Source organism: Malaclemys terrapin, chromosome 4 (assembly GCF_027887155.1).
Source record: "Malaclemys terrapin pileata isolate rMalTer1 chromosome 4, rMalTer1.hap1, whole genome shotgun sequence".
NCBI classification, from domain to species: Eukaryota; Metazoa; Chordata; order Testudines; family Emydidae; genus Malaclemys; species Malaclemys terrapin.
Genome location: NC_071508.1, coordinates 2,444,380 through 2,466,784, shown reverse-complemented (window position 1 = coordinate 2,466,784; position 22,405 = coordinate 2,444,380). Strand labels below are relative to the sequence as shown.

Below are 22,405 nucleotides of genomic sequence, written 5' to 3'. Positions count from 1 at the left end.
GCGCTTCCTGTCCTAAGTTTCCGATCAACCTTATTTCCTGCCCTCCATAACAGGGATAAATGAGTCCAAAGGTGGGGTTTTTGTTGTTGTTTTGCTCAGGGTCAGTGGATTTTTCTTCTCACGTCAGTTCTGGCCCAAACTGAGATGGGGAAAGATCCTTTTGTGACAGATGTGATGATAATTATCAGAACAATAATGCCCAGCTCTTACCAAGTGCCGGTCATCCATAGATCTCAAAGCGCTCCACAGGGGAGAGTGCTATCTTTACCCCAAGTTTACAGATGGGGAAACTGAATCCCCGGCAGGGGGACAGTGACCTGCAGAGCCAGGAGTAGAACCTAGGAGTCCATGGCTTTAAGTCCTAGGCCACAAAATCCATTACGTGTGTGTAAAGAATATTAATGGATCACTCAATGATTCCCTGGTCTGTTCATTCCCTCTGGGGCACCTGGCATTGGCCACTGTCTGCAGACAGGATACTGGGCTAGATGGACCTTTGGTCTGACCCAGTCTGGCTGCTCTTATGTTCTAATATATATTTTAAAATCCCATTGTATTTATGTCCAAAAGAAGCATTTATCTGGATTATTTATATTATTTAACAGACATGGGAACGTTGACTTGAATGTGGGGCTTCTAATACTTTGGACACCTCTTGAGTCCACATCAAGAGAAAATTGCTGTAGGTTTGCTGAAGGGAACCAAGAGAAATGTTCAAGAAGCACTTTATAAAGTGATGTGAGGTACCGAGGTGGAAATCCAAGCCAGTGCTAAAATGCAGCTGGCTCTGGGGTGGGCAGCTGGGGAACAGCTGCTCAGGAACGCTCCATGAGGATGTTGCGAGCCATAAAATTTGATGCCTTAAAAATCATGGTCAAGTCTTGCTACCTGTGGAATTTCCTAGGATACTGTATTAATTTATTGACTTTTGTGGATGTCGCTGCTTGATTACAATAAGCCTAGATGGTACTATTGTCCAACACTTGTCTCTCTACGCTGTATATCTGCTCAGGGTTGTTATTCCAGGGTGGGTGCGTAGAAGCACAGATAGAAAGAAGGTTGTCTGCCTTAAAGACATGGGCTACTTCTGTATGAGCTCAGGGGAACCGCCATTAGCAGTACGGGGAATATGAAACATAGTGGAGCAACTTTGATTCTAGCCGGTAGAGGGCCATAGTCTTTCTCTCTTTCTCACACGCATACAAGGAGAGACACAAACACAGCCCCACTTCCCCCCATCAGGGGGCAATGCTGGAATTCCTATAAACTCTCACGGCTCACCCATGTCTCTGCCATTGTGTCATGGGGAATTTCTGTAAAACTGGTTTCTTCGACACTCAATAAAAGCTCTGTTTTTTCTGAGATAAGACGCTTGTGCGGGGATATCTCCCCAGCTCTGGGAGGGGAGTGGGGTCTGCTAGGTTAGAGCAGGGGGGCTGGGAGCCAGGACTCCTGGGTTCTCTCCCCAGCTCTGGGAGGGGAGTGGGGTCTGGTGGTTAGAGCAGGGGAGGCTGGGAGCCAGGACACACTCATGCCCCCAGCAGCAAACTCCCCATACTTTGAGCTTCTACTAAAAATACTTTATTAATAATTATGACACTGTTTTCTGGTAAGAACATACCACAGTATGAACTAGAGTTTGGGGGGGGTCAAAGGCCCCCCTGCACCTCCATATATATGGGTGGGGGTCCCCCAGTATTGTGGGGGGCAGAGGGGACTTCTCCTAGCCCCTCTGCATAATGTCTGTATTGACAGGGAGGGGGGAGTTGGGACCGATCCCTCCCCTCAGAGTTCAGTGGGGCAGGGCCCCTTCAAGGGAGTGTGTGTGTGTGGGATCCCCTCCCCCCAACCAGGGCAGGAGTTGGGGGAAGGGAGATCCCCCAGGAGTTTGCAGTGAGGGCTGGGGAGGAGAGTCGGAGGTTGGAGCAGGAGGGGCAGCGGGTTTGGGGGGGGAAGATGGGGGAGCGGGAGGTTTCTTGGGGGGATGGTTGGGGCAGGGGTACTTGGGGGCAGATGCAAGGGGGATTCATGTGGGGGGCAGAGATTATCTGAGGGGCAGATGGGGGGCAGGACCTGGGGGGTGACAGGGGCAGGGGATATCGGGGGGGGCAGGATCCAGGGTTCCCGGGGAGGGACAGGTGGGGGGCAGCGGTATCTGGGGGGCAGAGGGCAGGATGGGGGCACTCACAGCGGGTACTTGGTGTGGAGAAGCCCGAGTGCCTCGTGGCTCCGCATGGCCCAGTCCCGATGCAGCCGGCACACATGGTACCCGCTCAGCTTAGCCAGGAAGGCGCTGGTGGGGGGGCCGCCCAGGCTGGAGGAAGGAGGCGGGGGGCCTGGCAGCTCCAAGGCGCCCATGATCCCCTCCAGGTTCCCGGCCAGCCCCAGGCACTGCCGGGCCGCAGCCTCCAGCTGCCGATGCAGCTCCGAAGCCAAAGGGTTGAGCTCGGCCTGCTGCCGCCGCACGGAACCCAGGAGTCCGGGCAGGGTGGCGTAGGCCGCGGCAAGGTGCCAGAGCCGCTTCCCGTCGCTGAGCGCCAGCCAGGCCTCGGGGGGGACAGAGGGCGAGGGCAGCCCGGGGACTGCCGTGGCAGGGGGCTGGAAATCTGGACTGCTGAATGGCTCCCCTTGGTGACGCACCTGGAACGGAGAGACACTGAGTCAAGACTCCTGGGTTCTATCCCCAGCTCTGGGAGGGGAGTGGGGTCTAGTGGTTAGAGCAGCGGGGGGCTGGGATCCACGGCTCCTGGGTTCTATCAGTGGCGCTGGGAAGGGACTCGGAGGAAGCTGTCTGAGCATTTGTGCTGTAGGAGCAGCAGCGAAGTCCGTAACAAATTTAATACTTGAATTTCCACCATTAGGTTCAAGAGTTAACAGCTTGGGCCAGCTTCCCACTCTCAGAGCCATCGTGTCAGGCTCTCCGCTCGGATGTCATGGTTTCACTCAGGGTCCCAAAGGGCGTCTGACCATCGGAGGACAGAAGGACATGGTCTCCCCTGGGATCGAAGCCAGGGAATTGAAAAAAAACTTGTAGACAACTGTGTAACAGGGGACAGCGAGACACACACACACACACACACAGAGGACTCTGACCCCTCCAGCAGGGGGCAGCACTACCCCCCTTCCCAATGCTCACATATTCTGCCAGCAGCTGTTCTGAGCAGTGCTTCAGCAGCACTGTCAGGCGGTGTGTTTGCTTGATCTTGGTGGCTACTTCTTGCTGGGAGAGGGACGAGGAAGAGGAGGTGGAAGAGAGCAGGTTGGCGCGATCCACTGGAGAGAGGAAGTAAACAAAGAGTTTATTCAACTCAGGCCCAGAGCCACGAGCTTTGGAGCGAGCTCCTGGGCTCAGAAGCCACCTAGAGAGGAAATTCATCTTAGGAAATCCCCTCCTGGAAAAATACTGCTGAGATGCGGCCACCTCTGGGGTGGGAGCAGCTGGGGAACAACCGCACACAATGGTTCCTTCCATCTGCCTGCAGCACAGCGCCTCCTAGTGCCACCCTGGGGCATTGGGGCCAGCACTGACTGTCGGGGAGAACACCCCCTGCTGACCCATTCCCCTGCCAGGTGTCAGATGCACCCCACCCCCTATTGTACTCAGTATTTTACCTCCCAGTCAAGCACCAGAGATCCCATTGTCCTGACCCAATGCACCAGAACGGAGCAGCCGCTCCCTTGGAAGGGAGGAAAAGTCACAACAGGGCCGGGAGAGAACCCAGGAGTCCTGGCTCCCAGCCCCCCCTGCTCTAACCCACTAGACCCCACTCCCCTCCCAGAGCTGGGGAGAGAACCCAGGAGTCCTGGCTCCCAGCCCCCCTGCTCTAACCCACCAGAGCCCCTCTGTCTAACCTCCCCTTTTCACTGATCTTTGATGCGAGGTAGTGCCCATACCCGCCCCCACTCTCAGGTAGCTGGTCACGTCCCAGCTGTCAGCCCCCCGCCAGGTTCCCAGCCCAACCAGTAGCTACGGGGGTGTCCCAACGGCGCGAGAACCTTGCCAACCCCAGCCCTGCAGGAGGATGACGCGGGCACTGTACTGGGCACCTGCCCAAGTCGGAGGAGGTGGCCAAGGCAGAGAAGAGGACCCTCTGGAAGTGCCATAGCTTGGGACCCTTCTCCACCTTGGGTGATGCCAATCTCCTGGGGGGTGGCTGGGAGCCAGGACTCCTGGGTTCTATCTCCAGCTCTGGGAGGGGAGTGGGGTCTAGTGGTTAGAGCAGAGGGGTGGCTGGGAATCAGGACTCCTGGGTTCTATCTTGAGCTCTGGGAGGGGAGTGGGGTCTAGTGGTCAGAGCAGGGGGGTGGCTGGGAATCAGGACTCCTGGGTTAAAAACAACAAAGAGTCTGGTGGCACCTTAAAGACTAACAGATTTATTTGGGCATAAGCTTTCGTGAGTAAAAACCTCACTTCTTCGGATGCACCGAAGGTTTTTACTCACGAAAGCTTATGCCCAAATAAATCTGTTAGTCTTTAAGGTGCCACCAGACTCTTTGTTGTTTTTGTAGATACAGACTAACACGGCTACCCCCTGATACTTGACTCCTGGGTTCTATCTTGAGCTCTGGGAGGGGAGTGGGGTCTAGTGGTTAGAGCAGGGGGGGCTGGGAGCCAGGACTCCTGGGTTGTAGCCGAAGCTCTGGGAGGGGAATGGGGTCTAGTGTGTGCGAGGGGACTGCATATCAGGACTCCTGGGTTCTCAGGAAGGGAGTATGGCCTACTGGTTAGAACAGCCTTAGGTGGTCGCGTTGGTGGATCTTGACGAGCATGTCACGGACTTTTGGTTCGAGTCCTGAGCGCGCTCGTCACGCTCGGTCCCTACCCAGGTGCCTTTGGCGCCCAAACTCCACCAGTCAATCATTAGCTAGGGGCCATCCCAGCCCAGAGATGGAGCCCGGAAGAGCTGCCAACCAGGCAGGTGGCTGGGCGGACAGCGAAGAGTCCATGTTGCCCCTCTGGCTGGCCCCGCAGAGACGTGCCCGGGGCAGGAGCTGGTGGGTGGACAGAAGGGGGTTAGCTAGGGCGACCAGACAGCAAATGTGAAGAATTGGGAGGGGGGGGGAAATAGGAGCCTATACAAGAAAAAAGACCCAAATTGGGATTGTGCCTATAAAATCGTGACATCTGGTCACGCTAGGGTTAGCTTTTGGAAGGGAAGATGGGGAGGAAGGTAGAAGACCTGGGGGTGGTGGCCAGATGCATAGAGGGGTGGAAGGGTCTGGAGAAGTGTCTACAGGGGACAGGGTCCTCTTGGGGTTCCTCAGCTCTTGGCACGTCCCCCAGCCCCACTTGCCCCCCAACTGTCTCCATCTCCCCTCAATTCTTAGCACCCCGGAGCCCTCCTCGGGGAAGCCAGGCCCTCACCAGCCCATCTAAGCCTTTACTCCTGCCCCCAATTCAGTACTTCCACTATGCAAGCTGCCCCCCCCCCCCGCTGGACCCAGGAATGTCCCCCAAATGCGGGGTGGGGTGGTGAGTCATACACTGCTGGGGACAGAACCCAGGAGGCCTGGCTCCCAGCCCCCCTGCTGTAACCACTAGCCCCCACTCCCCTCCCAGGGCCAGGGAAGGAACCCAGGAGTCCGGGCTCCCCTACCTGTCAGCACTTCCATGCTGTCCCAGCCGCGCTCACTTGTTGCTGCCCGGCAGAGGCCAGACTGGGGGCGGGGGCCCCGGGTTTATATCCCCTCCCAGCCCCCCCTCATCCCCCCCGCCCCCGCCCCCTTCCCGGACCCGCGTGGATGCCAGGAGGCTGAGCTCAGCGCTAGCCCGGCCCGGGCCAGGGGCGCGCGCCCCGGGGGGGATCAGCTCCTGGAGGCGGGGGGGGGGGGCGGGGAGGAGAGGGGGGGGGTTGCTCTTTGCTCCGCTCCCCCGCCCGGGCCCGTCCCTCCATGTGCGTGCGGCGGGGTGTGGGGGGGGGACAGCCCGGGGCATAAACACATTCCTGAGCCGGCTTAAAGGGGCCGCGGTGCGCCCGGGCCGGAGCGGGGGAGGGGGGGGGGGCGTGTGTCCGTCACTGCGCCCCTCTGGCCCTCCCCCACCCCCTCTCCATCTTCCCCCTCCCCCCACCCCTCTCTTACCCCATCCACCCCCACCCCCTCTCTAGCTTAATAATAATAATAATACCCCCTCCCAGCCCCCTCCCACATCCACCCACCCCCACACCCCTCTCTTACCCCATCCACCCCACCTCCTCTATCTTACCCCCTCCCCATCCACCCACCCATGCCCACACCTCTCTCTTACCCCATCCACCCCCACCCCCTCTCTGTCTTACCCCCTCCCCATTCACCCACCCCCACACCCCTATCTTACCCCATCCACCCACCCCCTCTCTGTTTTACCCCCTCCACCCTCCATCCACCCTCACACCCCTCTCTTACCCCATCCACCCACCCCCTCTCTATCTTACCCCCTCCCACATCCACCCACCCCCACACCTCTCTCTTACCCCATCCACCCACCCCCTCTCTATCTTACCCCCCCCATCCACCCACCCCACCCCCTCTCTATCTTACCCCCTCCCACATCCACCCACCCCCACACCTCTCTCTTATCCCCTTGCACCCCTACACACCACCCTCTATCTTACTCCATCCACCCCACACCCCATCTTACTCCCTTCCCCTCCCACCCCCCCACACCCCTCTCTAGCTAACCCACTTCCCCCTCCCACCCCTATCTTACCCCATCCACCCCACCCCTATCTTATGCCTCATCCATCCACCCACCCCCACACCCCTCTCTATCTTACCCCCTACCTCCTCCATCCACCCACCCCCACTTCTATCTTACCCCTACCCCATCCACCCCCACACCCCTCTCTATCTTACCCCTCCCCCATCCACCCACCCCCACCCCTCTCTAGCTAACCCCCTCCCCCTCCATCTACCCCCTACCCCCTCCATCCACCCCCACACACTGCTCTCTAGCTAGCCCCCTCCCACTAATCCCCCCATCCATCCAGCCCCATATACCCATCTATCACCTTTGGGGGGAGTGGGGTCTAGTGGGTTAGAGCAGGGGGGCTGGGAGCCAGGACTCCTGGGCTCTCTCCCGAGCTCTGGGAAGAAGTAGTGCATTTAACTCTTTTCTTCATGTCCCTCACTCCTTATATGACCCAGACCTGTGTAACATCACAGAGACCCCCCACCCCACCCGGAAAGCTATTGCAAGATGTGTCATGACTTTTCTACGGCTCTTTATTTGTGAAACGTGTGGGAAGAGCGGCAGAAAGGTACAGCCCCCCCCCCCCCCCAGCTCTGCCCAGGCCCCTCACTCCCGACCCGCAGCCCCCCGCCGGTGCCCCTCGACTCCGGCCCACAGCAGGTTGGAGAGACCTTCCCTTGTGAGGCTGAGGTCATGGTGACCCCCCCACACACACACACACCTCCGGTGTGAGTCAGCGACAGCACAATGAGCTCAGTGTGGCATCCGAGCCCCTCCATTGTAATCCCTTCCAAGCCGCTTCCAGGATTAACGAGGGGGGGCAGGGCGTGGGAAAGGGGCGGGGAGCCGGGACGCCTGGGTTCTCTCCCTGGCTCTGGGAGGGGAGTGGGGTCTAGTGGTTAGAATAGGGGGGCGGGGCTGGGAGCCAGGACTCCTGGGTTCTCTCCCTGGCTCTGGGAGGGGAATGGGGTCGAGTGAGTGAGAGCAGGGGGGGCTGGGAGCCAGGACTCCTGGGTTCTCTCCCTGGCTCTGGGAGGGGAGTGGGGTCGAGTGAGTGAGAGAAGGGGGGGGCTGGGAGCCAAGACTCTGGGGTTCTCTTCCCGGCTCTTGGAGGGGAGTGGGGGCTAGTGGGTTAGACGGGGGGGGGGGGTTGGGAGCCAGGACTCCTGGGTTCCCTCCCTGGCTCTGGGAGGGGAGTGGGGTCAAGTGAGTGAGAGCAGGGGGAGCTGGGAGCCAGGACTCCTGGGTTCTATCCCTGGGAGGGGAGTGGGGTCGAGTGAGTGAGAGCAGGGGGGGCTGGGAGCCAGGACTCCTGGGTTCTCTCCCTGGCTCTGGGAGGGGAGTGGGGTCTAGTGGTTAGAATAGGGGGGGGGGCTGGGAGCCAGGACTCCTGGGTTCTCTCCCTGGCTCTGGGAGGGAAGTGGGGTCGAGTGAGTGAGAGCAGGGGGGGCTGGGAGCCAGGACTACTGGGGTCTATGTTTGTCTCGGGGAGGGGAGTGAGGTTTAGTGCTAGAGAACCCAGGCGTCCTGGCTCTCAGCCCCCCCTGCTCTAACCCACTAGACCCCACTCCCCTCCCCTCCTCTCTCAGACGAGGGAGAGAACCCAGGAGTCCGGGCTCCGAGCCCCCTCCCCTGCCGCTCTAACCCACTAGCTCCCAGAGCCTGGAGAGAACCCAGGAGTCCTGGCTCCGATCCCCTCCCCCCGCCGCAGGCCCCAGCTTGGCTCGCGGAAGCCGGGGAGTTTTGCTTCCGCTCCGCCCTTTCTCCGCAGCGAGCGGAGCTGCTCCGGCCTGGCCCCCGCGACCGGCACAGCCGCCCAGACCGAGACAGCCGACCGGACAGAGGGACCGACACCCCGCCGGGAGGGGCGCTGCGGGGGCAGGGATCCATAGGGGGGGCGGGCAGAGACAGGGAGGGGGGAGATAGGAGCGGGGGGGGGATAGGAGCAGTGGGGAGATAGGAGCAGTGTGGGGGGGGGTCTATGGGGCGCCCTCGCTAGGTCCCAGCCAGGCAGCCGGTGGGGGAGCGGTGGGCGATCGCTGGGTACAGAGGTAGGCGTGGGGGGATTTGGGGCTGGATGGACGGGTGACTTGTTGGACAGACAGACTCCGAGTGAGCCTCCTCTTGGGCTCCCCAAGCCCCGTCGGACAAAGGTGTTGTTCCCCTCCGCCGCCCCCCCGGGCGCCGTCCCCATGTCAGGGCGCACGGTGCGGGCCGAGACCCGCAGTCGGGCCAAGGATGACATCAAGAAGGTGATGGCGGCCATTGAGAAAGTGCGCAGATGGTGAGTGGGCAACACGGCGGGGTTCCCAGCTGCCCCACCCCAGAGGTGGCTGCATCTCAGTGCTGGCAAGCCAGCCCCATGCGGCGTCACTGTGCGGCCATCTCCCACCTGCCCCACCCCAGAAGTGGCTGCATCTCAGTGCCGGGCAAGCCAGCCCCATGCGGCATCACTGTGCGGCCGTATCCCACCTGCCCCACCCCAGAAGTGGCTGCATCTCAGTGCCGGGCAAGCCAGCCCCATGCGGCGTCACTATGCGGCCGTATCCCACATGCCCCACCCCAGAAGTGGCTGCATCTCAGTGCCGGGCAAGCCAGCCCCATGCGGCGTCACTGTGCGGCCATCTCCCAGCTGCCCCACCCCAGAAGTGGCTGCATCTCAGTGCCGGGCAAGCCAGCCCCATGCGGCGTCACTGTGCGGCCATCTCCCAGCTGCCCCACCCCAGAAGTGGCTGCATCTCAGTGCCGGGCAAGCCAGCCCCATGCGGTGTCACTGTGCGGCCATCTCCCACCTGCCCCACCCCAGAAGTGGCTGCATCTGAGTGCTGGGCGAGCCAGCCCCATGCGACTGTTCACCACCTGCCCCACTCCAGAGGTGGCTGCATCTCAGTGCTGGGCGAGCCATCTCCGTGTTTAAAGTAACACCCTGTGACTAAATGCAGGATCTGGCTCTTAATTACAACAATTAATTATTATTCTATGGTTTTATTAATTCTTTTGCTTATCATTCGCCTCCCTTTGTCGGTGGAACTTGCTCCTGAGACATGAATGGCTGTCAAATTATTTACCCTGGCCTAGGTGATATGTGTGACAGTGGTCAAGAGAAGATAATAGCTTACTGCTGCTGCTGTTTAAAGGAGTCTCTCCTTTAACTCAGGGGGTAGAAGGATGCCATTTGAGGGTTTCATCCCTCATGACAGAGGATGATAAGCTACCACTGCTACTAGCTAAAGGCCTGGCCTCTTTAGCTCTGCACAGAGGATAGCAACTTCCCAACGCAACTAGCTAATGGCATCAGTCCTTTAGCGCTGCATAGTGGATAATAACCTACTACTTCTTCCAGTGAATTGCCTTACAATCAGGTATATGGGGGTGGGGGGAGGAATCTCTGAAGATTTTGGGGGTGGGGGGGATCTCTGGAGGGCTATAATCCATCCAGTTTAATTCCTCCTCTCCCCCACCCAGGGAGAAGCGCTGGGTGACCGTGGGCGACACGTCTCTGAGGATCTACAAGTGGGTGCCCATTGTGGACCCCCGGGATGAGGTGAGAGAGGGGCTGGGCGCCCGTCTGTCCCCACCCCGCCCCGTCTGTCCGTCTGTACCGCGCTACCCTTGCCCCTCCTTTCCAACTTCCCCCCTGTTTGGAGGCCATCTCTACCCCCCACACTCTCTTCCCCTCCCTGCAGGAGAAGCGGCGCTTGGCCGGCAGCGGGGAGAGGCACAAGGGCCGGGAGAGGAGGGGGCGCGTGCCCAGCCCCCGGGCCAACCCCGCCCTCCTCATGCTGGACCTGAACGGTACGTTTCTGGCAGGGGAGGGGACCCAGGCGTCCGGGACGTTGGCTCCTGAGGGGCTCCCACAGCATCCCCAGCTCAGTGAGGCATGAGAATTGGGGAGGGGCAGTGGGACTCAGGAAGAGAGCCACAGGGTGAAGAGGGACCGCAAGGGTCATCTAGTCTGACCCCCTGCCCAGATTCAGGATTTGTGTGTGACCCATCCCAGACAGGCGACCGTCCAGCCGCCTTTTAAAACCCTCCAGAGAAGGAGCGTCCACACCCTCCTTAGGCAGGTCTGTGCCATTGTCCTCCTGTCCCGACACTCAGGATGTTGTTCCTGAGATTTCATCTCAATCTGCTCTGCTGCCGTTTGAACCCACGGCCTCTGGTCCTGCCCTTCAAGAGAGAACCACTTTTCTCCATCCTGTTTATGGGCTGCCTTTCAAGGGTTTGAAGAACGTCGCCATGTTTCCCCCTCAATCTCCTCTTTTCCAAACATGCCCAGCCTTTGCTCAGGTGGCTTGTCTGCCCTCCCTTTGACCACTCGCCGCTGGCCCCTTTCCAATTTCTCCACATCGTGTCTATACACCGGTGCCCGAAACTGGACACAGTCCTCCAGCCGAGGCCTAACCAGTACCAACCCCTCCCGGGACTTGCATGCGACGCTTCTGTTCATTGCATTTGCTTTTTTAAACATTTTTTTGCAAGAGCATCGCATGGCTGACTCATGTGGAGGCTGTGATCCACCGCGACTCCCAGATCCTTCCCAGCAGTGCTCCTGCCAAGCCACTTACTCCCCATGCTGTATTTGAGCATTTGGTTTTTCTTCCCTACGTGCAGCACCATACATTTGTCTTTAGAATCATAGGACTGGAAGGGACCTCGAGAGGTCATCAAGTCCAGTCCCCTCCACCCATGGCAGGACTAAGTATTATCTAGACCATCCCTGGTAGGTGTTTGTCCAACCTGCTCTTAAATATCTCCAGTGATGGAGATTCCACAACCTCCCTGGGCAATTTATTCCGGTGTTTAACCACCCTGACAGGAAGTTTTTCCTAATGTCCAACCTAAACCTCCCTTGCTGCAGTTTAAGCCCATTGCTTCTTGTTCTATCCTCAGAGGTTAAGAAGAACAATTCTTCTTCCTTCTTGTAACAACCTTTTACATACTTGAAAACTGTTCTCATGTCCCCTCTCAGTCTTCTCTTCTCCAGACTAAACAAACCCAGTTCTTTCAATCTTCCCTCATAGGTGATGTTTTCTAGACCTTTCATCATTTCTGTTGCTCTTCTCTGGACTTTCTCCAATTTGTCCACATCCTTCCTGAAATGTGGTACCCAGAACTGCGCACAATACTCCAGTTGAGGCCTAATCAGCGCGGAGTAGAGCGGAAGAATGACTTCTCCTGTCTTGTTTACAACACTCCTGCTAACACATCCCAGAATGATGGTCGCTTGTTTTGCAACAGCGTTACACTGTTGACTCATATGTAGCTTGTGATCCACTCTGACCCCCAGATCTCTTTCTGCCATACTGCTTCCTAGGCCGTCATTTCCCATTGTGTATGTTGAATTTCGTTCTGTCTGTGGCCCAGTTCTCCAATGTATCAAGATCCCTCTACCTTCCAAAGTGTTGGCACGCTGCCCCCAGCTTTGTGTCATCTGCAAATGTGACCAGAATGCTTTCTATTCTTCCAGCCAGGTCATTAATAAAGATGTTGAACAACGCCGGACCCAGAACAGATCCCTATGGAACCCCACTTGAGTCCTCCCTGGAACCTGACATCATTCCATTCATAGTCACTCAACCAATTATGTGTCCACCTAATGGTATTTGTTCTGAGCTCGCATTTTTCCAGCTTACTTATCAGAATGTCACGTGGGACCGTGTCAAAAGCCTTGCTGAAATCCAGGTATATTACGTCCACCGCTTTCCCCCTATCCACCAAACCCGTTACCCTGTCAAAGAAGGGAATCAAGCTGGTTTGGCAGGATTTGTTCTTGGCAAATCCACGCTGACTGCTGGCGCTCACCCCGTTCATCCTCCCGGTATTCACCCATTGAAGGTTTTATGCATTGCTCCAGTAGCTTCCCAGGTATCCAAGTCAGGCTGACTGGCCTATAGATCCCCGGCTCCTCCTTTTCAAAGATGGGCACTAGGGTAGCCCTTCCGGGACCTCTTCTATCATCCGTGAATTTGCAAATATTATTGCCAGTGGCTCTGAGATGTCTTCAGCTAATTCCGTCTGCACCCTGGGGTGAAGAGCATCCGGCCCCGCTGACTTGAATTCATTCAAGTTGGTCAGAAGATCGCCGACATGTGCTTTATTTATCCCGATCTGCAGTCCTTCCCCGTTTTTGTCTGTGGTAACTTCACGAGTTCCCGGACATGTGTCATTTTATGTGTGAAGACTGCAGCAAAGTAGGTATTGAGCAGTGCTGCCTTCCTATCATCTTCCATCACCAGCTCACCTTCTCCACTGAGCAGAGGACCCGCACCGTCTTTGATCTTTCTTTTTTGTCTGGTGTATTTGAAGAACCCCTTCTTGTCTTTAGCATTCCTTGCCAGCTGTAACTCATTCTTTGTCTTGGCCTTCCTGATTGTGGCCCTACACGCTCCTGCGGTTCCCATGCAGACGTCCTTGGTGCCATGCCCCTCCTGTCTGTATCCCTTTTGGGTTTCAGATCGCTAAAAAGCTCCTTGTGCAGCCACCTGGGCTCTTCTCTTTCCTCGGCATCGGAATAGCTTGATGGTGAGCCTCTAGTATTATTAAATCTTTTAGGAATGGCCAGCCCCCTTGGATTCCTTTTCTTCCTAATTGGTCTTTCCACGGGACGGTGCCTGCTATTTCTCTGAGTCGGTTGACATCCGCCTTTCTGAAGTCCAGTGGCCTTGTTTTGCTGTTCTCAGGTCCTCCTTTCCACAGGATCTTGGAATCTGTCAGATCCTGATCGCTTCCTCCCAAATTCCCGACCACCTTCACGTTGGCAACTAATTCGTCCCTCTTGGTCCAAACCAGCTCCAAACTGTTTCCTTAGCTGTCTGGATCAGAAAGCTGTCCCTACCCACGCGGAGAATTGGCAGGACGTCGTACCTTTTGCTGCCACCGTTTTCCAGCAGATAATGGGGGATCTTCACCCCCCGATAATACTAGCTCAGGTGCCCTCATCCGGGAGGGTGGAGCAGGACTCTGCCCCCTGCCCCCAGAGACTGAGGAGATGGGACCCAGGTGTCCAGAATGGGACTGGACATTTGGAATGGTACCATAAAGGTTCACTCCAAAGGGTCCCTGGGGAGCAAGGGAATGGGACCCAGGTGTCCGGGATGTCTGTGCTCCCAGCCCTCAGGGGATGACAGGATGGGACCCAGGCGTCCAGGATGGCAGCGTGCCCAGCATGTCTGGAGTGAGAGGATGGGACCCAGGCATCTGGGATAGCAACACCCCCAGCCTCCAGAGAAGTGAGGGATGGGACCCAGGCATCCGAGACGGCCCCCACCTGTAACCCTCTCCCCTTTGCAGATGAGAACAGCAACCAGAGCTCGCTGTCTGAGACCTCCCTGGCCAAGGGGGGAGACACCAGCTCCAGCCCCACCCCCGACCGCAGCCAGACGGCAACCCCCACCCCGCTGGGGGAACTGAAAGCGGAGGACTCGCAGCCCCCCATGCTGGGGCAGGAAGGGGGTAAGTGCTATGGTGCGGGGGAGGGAGGCTGTGTTCCCCGCCCCCAAAGGAGGAGGGAGCGAGTGGAACCCAGGACCCCCGGACCTCCAGCACTCCTAGGGCGTGAGGGAATCCAGGATGGCATCACTTCAAGCCCCCAGGGAGTGAGGGGATGGGACCCAGGCAGCCGGATGGCCGTGCTTCCCGGAGGGCTACAGCAGAGGGTGTCTGCATGGGATTACTGGTGGTGAGCTGGCACCAAGGACCTATAACCTCAGGGTACTCCTTTGTCTTCGTTCCTCTCTGGGTGCAGACTCTGGGGTGCTGCTGCTTGAGGGGACGGACGAGCCCCCCATGCTGACCAAGGAGGACCCTGTTCCAGGCCTACTGGAGTCACAGGTGCATGGGGAAATTGAGGGGTGAGGGGTATATGGAGGTGGGCCGTGGGAGGTGGGTTGGGTGTAGACTGGGGAGCGCATGGTGCGGGGGAAATGCATGGAAGAGTGGAATTGAGGGATGTATGGAGTTGAGGTGTTGGGTCAGGTGGATGGAGGTGAAGGGTGTGCGGGGGTGGGTTGAGTGGGGTGGAGACTGGGAGGTGGGTTCGGTTGAGGTTGGCCCATTGGCAGTGGTTGGGTTGAGCTGGATTGAAGTTCGACTATTAGGGAAGGTTGGGCTGAGTGGAGGCTGGGCCAGTGGTGAAAGTTGCATTCGGTTGGGTAGAGGTTGGGCTATTGGTGAAGGTTGGGTTTGGTTGGGTGGGGTGGAGGTTGAACCATTGGCAAAGATTGGGTTGAGTTGGGATGAGTGGAGATTGGGCCATTGGTGAAGGTTGGGTTGAGTTGGGTTGCGTGGAGGTTGAACCATTGGCAGAGTTGGGTTGCGTGGAGGTTGAACCATTGGCAAAGGTTGGGTTGGATTGGGTTAGGTGGGTGGGTGGAGTTGGGCCATTGGCAATGGTTGGGTGGAGGTTGGGCCATTGGAAGGGTTGGGTTGAGTTGGGTGGAGGTGGGGCCATTGGCCTGCCGGTCTCATTGCTTATGTTGGGGTGGGTGCTTACCCATGGCACAGGAGAATGTAGGGAGGTTGATGGGGATCTCTGGGTGGGATCGAGGCTGGCATACCAAGGTTGCTGGGGGTGTCCATCCCCCCAGATGCTCTCTCTCAAAGTATAACACCCCTTCCCTTTTTCCCCAAAGGGGCAAGAGGATGCACCCCCCTTTGAGACGGCCCCAACCTTCCCGCAGCCAGTGCTGGAAGAAGAGGACGATGAGTCCATGGGGGCACCTCCCCTGAAGCGCATCTGCCCCGAGGAGCAGGAAATGGGTGTCCCCCACTCTCCATAGACCTAGCCTCCTCCCTGCCCTCTCCCCGGCTTTGTGCCGCACTGGAGAGCATGGGGGGCAGAGGGGGAGCTGGGCGGGAGGTGAATCATGCTTGCCAAATGCACAAGGACCAAAGACACTTTGAAGAGGATGTTGGCGTTGGGTCAGGACTCCTCGGAGGGGAGTGGAGGCTGGTGGGTTAGAGCAGGGGGGATGGGAGCCAGGACTCCTGGGTTCTCTCCCCAGCTCTGAGAGGAGAGTGTGGTCTAGTGGTTAGAGCAGGGGGAATGGGAGTCAGGACTCCTGGGCTCTCTCCTTTGTGGGAGGAGATGGGACATGGGTAGGGAAAGATGGGCAGCATCCCCTGATGCCAGACTCTGAGGGGGCCTGGGTGGATTTTACATTCTCGGTGTATATACGTATTTTTTTGGTCTGAACAATAGACTTTGCTATTAAACTGCTCATGTGCCTCTGTGCCAGTCATTTAACAGCACCCCCATGCAGCCCCAGCCCTCCCAAACCAAGCGAACGTCTCCTCTGCACCCCAGCGCTGAGATGCAACCATCTCTGGGGTGGGACAGCTGGGGAACAGCCGCACAGTGACGCGGCACGGGGATGACTCACCCGCTGCTCAAAAACACAGGTCTGGGGTCCCCATCTGGGTTCTGTTTCTTCTGGGGTGATGCGCCAGAGGATGGGGCTATATCTGGACTATAACGGAGGCCTCCTACAATTCCATGAACAGGGCCTGTCACGGAGTGTGGGGGAGTCAGGGCCCTGCACCCCCCACTTCCTGCGATTCCCCGGGACTCTCAGCCAGCCAGTAAAACAGAAGGTTTATTAGATGACAGGAACACAGTCTAAAACAGAGCTTGTAGGTACAGACAACAGGACCCCTCAGTCAGGTCCATCTTGGGGGGCAGGGAGCTTAGACCCCAGCCCTGGGGCTCAGGACCCCCACAGTCAGGTCCATCTTGGCTGGGGTTCCGTCTGTTTCCCCAGCCAGCTCCAAACTGAAAACCCCCTCCAGCTTTCCTCTGGCCTTTGTCTCTTTCCTGGGCCAGGAGGTCACCTGATCTCTTTGTTTTCCAACACCTTCAGTTGGCACCTTTGCAGGGGAAGGGCCCAGGCCATCAGTTGCCAGGAGACAGAGTGTCGGCCATTCTCTGTGCAGACGGCATCACACTGGCTCTCTAGGGCTTTGCAACAATCCCACCCCCTTATCCCACCACCTAGATACTTAAGAAATGCATAGGGGAAACTGAGGCACCCACACAGTATTCAGTGAAAACATTATGAACATTCCCACTTCGTCACAGGGCCCACTTCTGCGCTCATACTACCAAGGTTCGAGGGAAGGCTGTACCCCAGACCTGGGACTCCTGGGTTCTATCCCCAGCTCTGGAAGGAGAGTGAAGTCATGTGGGTCAGAGCAGGGGAGGGGTTGGGAGTCAGGACTCCTGGGTTCTATTCATAGATTCCAAAGGCAGAGGGGACCATTGTGATCATCTAGCCGGACTTCCTGGGTAACGGGCCAGAGAACGTCCCCCAAAATCATTCCCAGCACAGAGCTTTTTGAAAAACATCCCCTTCTGATTTTAAAATGGTTAGGGATGGAGAATCCACCGCCACCCCTTAGTAAAGTGGTTAATTACCCTCACTAGTCAAAACTTTCCCCGTATTTCTAGGCTGAATTTGTCTAGCTTCAACTTCAAGCCATTGGAGCATGTTAGACCTTTTGTCTGCTAGACTGACAAGCCTGTTATCAAATCTTTGTTCCCCGTGTAGATATTTCTAGACTGGGATCAAGTCACCTCCAGAGCTTCTCTTTGTTAAGCTAAATAGATCGAGCTCCCTGAGTCTGTCACTATACGGCAGGTTTTCTAATCCTTTAATCATTCTTGCAGCTCTTCTCTGAACCCTCTGCAATTTCTCAACATCTTTCTTGAATGGCACCAGAACTGAATTCCAGCAGCAGTCGCACCAGGGTCAGATACAGAAGTAAAAGAACCTCTCTGCTCCTGGAGAGTCCCCTGCTTATGCACCCCACAGGATCACATTAGCTCTTTGGCTCCCCGGTAGCTCATGTCCAGCTGATTACCCACCAAGACCCCCAAATCTTGCTGCTTCCCAGGAGAGCGTCCCCCAGCCCGTAAGCAAGGTCGACATTCTTTGTTCCTAGATGGATACATTTACATTGAGCCGTATTAAAACACCCCGTGACCCGGCCTCTTCATTCTTTATCACTTCCTCAATTTGTGTGGCATCTGCAAACTTTCTTGGTGACGATTTTATGTCAGCTTCCAGGTCATTGATAAAAATGTTACATAGCGTAGGGCCAAGAACCGCTCCCTGAGGGACCCCGCTAGAAACACGCCCGCTCAATGACCATTCCCTGGTTACGGCTACAGTTTGAGATCTATCAGTTAGCCAGTTTTTAACCCAGTTAATGTGGGCCATGGTCACTTTATATCATTCTAGTTTTTAATCAGAATGTCGGGCCGTACCAAGTCAAACGCCTTACAGAAGTCTGTTATGTCAACATGATTACCTTTATCAAGCAAACTTGCCCTGGTCCGGCTTCCGCTTGAGGTTCTCAGTGTAGCGGCAGCGGATGGTGTCTTTCAGGGTCCTTTCCAGCATCGTTCTGGTGGTCGGGGTGACGATGGTGTGGTCCGAGGTCTTTATGCACGGCACCAGTATTCCCAGCTCATCACAAAAAGGGATATCAAGTTAGTTTGACGGGATCTATTTTCCGTAAACCCACGCTGATTGGCATTAATTATAAGACCCTCCTTTCATTTATTATTAATGGATTCCTGTATCAGCTGCTCCATTATTTTGCCCAGCATCGAGGTCAGACAAACAGGCCTCCAATTCCCCATTTACCCTTTTTAAATATTGGCACAACATTAGCTTTCTTCCAGTCTTCTGGAACTTCCCTGGTGCCCTGCGGCTTATTGAAAATAAACATTTTCCGTCCAGCAACTCCTCGGCCAGTTCTTTTAAAACTCTTGGATGCAAGTTAGCCAGATGTGCTGATTTAAAAATATTGAATTTTAGTGGCTGTTTAGCTGCCTGAAAATAGCAGGAGAATAGAAATTTGACACCCTGATTTCTAAGGCTTTGAGTCCTCCGAGCAGGGCCGGCACCAGCTTGGCAAGCAGGTGCTTGGGGCGGCCGCTCCGGAGAGGGGCGGCACGTCCAGGTATTCGGCGGCAATTCGGTGGACAGTCCCTCACTCTGCCTCGGAGCGAAGGACCTCCCGCCAAATTGCCGCCGCAGATCGCGATCGCGGCTTTTTTTTTTTTTTTTTTTTTTTTCTGCTTGGGGCGGCCAAAATCCTGGAGCCGGCCCTGCCTCCGAGGAGGCTCCCCCCCACACGCCCTCCCAGGCCAACCTGGCGCAAGTGTTTGAAAAGCTCGGCTAAAAGAAGATATTGATTGTAAATTCTTTTACACGTTGTTTTAATTGGTTACGTGTGTTATAATATTTGGACAGCAGGGCCCCATTGTGGTGGGCACTGCACTGACCCTCCCGCCCCAACCAAAATCAGAGGCCCTGTCACATTGGGTGTGCACTGACCCCATCATTGAGATCGGGGGCCCTGTTGCATCAGGTGCTGTACTGCCCCCCAGATCGAGGTAAACCCCACTCCCTCCTGCAGTTGGGAGCCAGGACTTCTGGATTCCATCCCTGGCTCTGGGAGGGGAGTGGGGTCTGGTGGGTTAGAGCAGGAGCAGGGCTGGGAGCCAGGACTCCTGGGTTCTCTCCCTGGCTCTGGGAGGGGAATGGGGTCTGGTGGGTTAGAGCAGGAGCAGGGCTGGGAGCCAGGACTCCTGGGATCTATCATTAGCGCTGGGGGCAGAGTTTGACTATTTCGGAGAGGTATATGGGTTGGGGAGACGTGCTGTGAGGGGCCTGAAGGGTTTATGGGGCTGGATGTGGGGGTCAGAGGAGAGAATTAGTTGGGGTCTCAGCAGCCATCAAAACCATCTCTCGCCTCTGTATCCGAGTGGCACCTCGTCAGCAGAAATCAGGGCAAGGGAAGAACCTGGCGAGGGCCCTGTGAGCCTGGGGAGCCGGACGCTGCTCCTCCCCAGGGACGTCAAACCCGTCTCCTGAGTCCAGCCTGGAGAGGTGCCCCATTTCTCTGGCCACTGGCCCCGGGCTCCTCTTCCTGGCTATCGCTGCCTGCTCTGACCCTGGGGCCTGAGGTCTGCTCTAGCCACTAGGCAGGACTGCCCGAGGCCCGGTCTCGGCCGCCAGCCTGGGCTTGGGCTTCCCCGGTCCTGCTCCCCAGTTCATTTGACGCACAAGTCCAGGACATCCTTCCTGTGGCTCAGACACCTCCTGGGATGTTATCGGCTGAGGCTGCCTGTACGTAGGAAACAAAACCACCGCGTTTCCGTTCCGCGCAGCCATCTGTGCCCCGCGGATGGGCCTTGTGGCCAGTTCAAGGGTGGAATAAACATGCCGGGCTCATCGGCGGACGGCGGAGCTCAGAGTCTGGCCCCGGCCCCCCTCGCGTCAGTGGGGTCGCTCCGGCTTCATGCCGGAGTCTCCAAGATCAGATTCTGGCCTGGCTCTATTGCCATCAGTGGGATTGCAAATAAAAAAGAGCCTGTGTTGATGCATTTGCATTTCTGCATGGTGTAGGGATGCGGGGGCTGGGAGCCAGGACTCCTGGGTTCGATCCCCGGTTCTGGGAGGGGAGTGGGGTCTAGTGGTTAGAGCAGGGGCCAGCTCCCCGCTTCTGGGACTCACAGGCAGTGATAGGTAACCCCCGCGCACCGCACCCCACCCCACCCTGGGGCGAGTTCCTCCTGCCCCGACTCTGACTCCCCTCAGAGCTGCGGCGAGCGGAGGGTTAAAGGGCCGAGGCATGCTGGGAAATATAGTCCCTTGGGGGGTAGCGGGACTGCTGCGGGGCTCCCCCCAGCATCGTCCATTTCCGCCCCGTGTAACTCCGCTCACCCTCCACAGCTGGGGCAGGCCAAGCTCCGCTCGTCTCCCGGCTCCGGCCTGCCAACTGGAAGGAGCTGGTTATTAATACAGCTGAGATCGGTGCTGCACACACCCCCACCGGGATCGGGGCCCTGCCCACATGCACCGGGTGAGAGTGCCCCCACCCCCACAGAATTGACACAGTCATCTGACAAAGGAAGAATTCTTGGCCCCATTTCACAGCCAGGGAAACTGAGGCCCGGAGAAATTCAGCAGTTTAGTCAGAGCTGGGGTTAGAACCCAGGAGACCTGACTCCCAGCCCACCCTGCTTTAACCTTCCCAGTCCACTTCTCTCCCAGGGCCAGGATCGAACCCAGGAGTCCTGGCTCCCATATCCCCCCCCCAACCCACTACTCCCCTTCCAGGGCTAGGATCGAACCCAGGAGTCCTGGTTCCTATTCCCCCTCTAACCCATTACTCCCCTTCCAGGGCCAGGATCAGGATCGAACCCAGGAGTCCTGGTTCACAGCCACCCCTGCTCGAACCCACTAGATTCCCGTCCCTGAGCTGGGATAGAAGAACCCAGGAGTCCTGATTCACCCCAGGGAATTAGGAGATTGTCATCTCCTTCATGCTGTCCTCTAGGGAGCAGATTATGATCCATCTGCACAGCAGGGAAACGCCCTGGCCCCCTCCTGAGATTTCTTCATCGCCACTGGCACCAGCTGCTCCAGACACGAACCTCTCGCTGACTCGTTCTGAAAAGCAAAGCCCAGGTAACGGGGAGCGAAAGGTCTGTTTAGACTGCACAGCCCTCAGCACAAGGGGGCCCCTGATCTTGGCCAGAGTCCCTTTGTAATTATGGCCTGTTACAGGAGTGCCTGCCCCCTCCCGGACCCTCCCCCTCTTCCCAGCGCAGGGAATGAGCCCTGGCTGGATCCCTCCCCCATCGCCCTCTCCCAGCAGGTGTCAGGAAGAGGATCCCCATCAAGGACGGGATCCGTGCAGGACGTTCCCTTGAAGACCCCAAGGGGACGTGTCCCAGAATGCAGAGGGAGCAGATCTGTGCAGGCCGTTCCAAGCGGACGCTGAGGGGACGTATCCCAGAATCCTGCGGGAAAGGATCTGCGCGGGACATTCTTGGGGAGATCCCAAGAGGACGTTTCCCAGAATCCTGAGGGAGCAGCAGCAGATCTGCATGGGCTGTTCTGGGGATCCAGGAAGACGCACATGACAGCACTCTTGGCATCCATGTCCCGTGATTGTGGGGAATGCCTACTGATGCTCTCAATGCAGCCGAAATTCACCCGTCCCTCCAGCCTCCTCAGCATCAACGATACCTCAGCCACCGGCAGGCCACCCACCACGCAGGGGAACCCCATCTCTGCCCTGACTACGGCTGGGGATTCACCCACTGCTCAGAACTGACAGCGCAACCTATGGTGCCCCAAGGGGGCAAGGGATCCCACTATGGACACCAATGTGGAGACACCCCTACCCACCTGTGCCACCATTGCAGAAAGGGGTTTATATGGGCACAGAAATGCGATTCTCATGAAGATTCCAACAGGTGTCGACACTTTTGGAATTCTCTCCAAAAGCAAATTCGGTTTCAGGGCAATCAAAGTGTTTCATTTTGACAAAAGTACTGGTAGCGGGACCCCTGAGAAACAGCTCAGGGTGAGATTTTGGGGCAGAGCGCTGGCTGGAAGGAGGCATGGGATTGTGAGCAAAGAAACTGTCTCCTGCTGTTTTGATTCCCCTTAGGGTCAGAGAAACAGGACTTTGTGTCTGCCCTTTGTAAATAAACAGGATTGCATCAAAGAAATACCAGACTGGTATCATCAGTTTCTCCTTCAACCCTGAGAGATAAAGTTCCAGGGGTAACTGATGCCTGCCTGAGCCAATTGCCTTGAGATGGGGGAGCTGTCCTGCTTGTAACCAATGCAGCCACCCTGCCTAGGTCTGCAGAGAGCCTGAGCCCATCGCTCTGAGCATGAACGTCCTTGCGCCTCTCAATCTCCGCCT

The 22,405-nt window shown here is 57.1% G+C and overlaps 2 protein-coding genes across 2 annotated transcripts; one reads left to right on the top strand and one right to left on the bottom strand.

Annotated features, from left to right (window-relative positions):
- Window positions 1–1,558: 1,558 nt before the first annotated feature.
- On the bottom strand, window positions 1,559–5,693 carry CTF1 (cardiotrophin 1). The gene is made up of 3 exons (XM_054028715.1): window positions 5,598–5,693; window positions 3,137–3,273; window positions 1,559–2,640 (listed from the first exon to the last, which is right to left on the bottom strand). Exons 1-3 carry the CDS (start codon window positions 5,611–5,613, stop codon window positions 2,185–2,187), a joined length of 609 nt encoding a protein of 202 aa, XP_053884690.1. The 5' UTR covers window positions 5,614–5,693; the 3' UTR covers window positions 1,559–2,184.
- Window positions 5,694–8,652: 2,959 nt separating this feature from the next.
- Window positions 8,653–15,891, top strand: BCL7C (BAF chromatin remodeling complex subunit BCL7C). The gene is made up of 6 exons (XM_054028714.1): window positions 8,653–8,954; window positions 10,136–10,214; window positions 10,357–10,465; window positions 13,964–14,125; window positions 14,418–14,503; window positions 15,304–15,891. The coding sequence occupies exons 1-6, from the start codon at window positions 8,863–8,865 to the stop codon at window positions 15,448–15,450; spliced, it is 675 nt and encodes a 224-aa protein (XP_053884689.1). The 5' UTR covers window positions 8,653–8,862; the 3' UTR covers window positions 15,451–15,891.
- The last annotated feature ends 6,514 nt before the right edge of the window (window positions 15,892–22,405 follow it).

Bases quoted from the DNA above. Each gene is read 5' to 3' on its own strand.
- CTF1 (XM_054028715.1), bottom strand. The intron at 2,641-3,136 runs GTGAGCATTGGG...TCTCCGTTCCAG, and splicing joins AACAGCTGCTGGCAGAATAT to GTGCGTCACCAAGGGGAGCC.
- BCL7C (XM_054028714.1), top strand. From the start codon at position 8,863: ATGTCAGGGCGCACGGTGCGGGCCGAGACCCGCAGTCGGGCCAAGGAT. The intron at 10,215-10,356 runs GTGAGAGAGGGG...CCCTCCCTGCAG, and splicing joins TTGTGGACCCCCGGGATGAG to GAGAAGCGGCGCTTGGCCGG. The intron at 14,504-15,303 runs GTGCATGGGGAA...TTTTCCCCAAAG, and splicing joins CAGGCCTACTGGAGTCACAG to GGGCAAGAGGATGCACCCCC.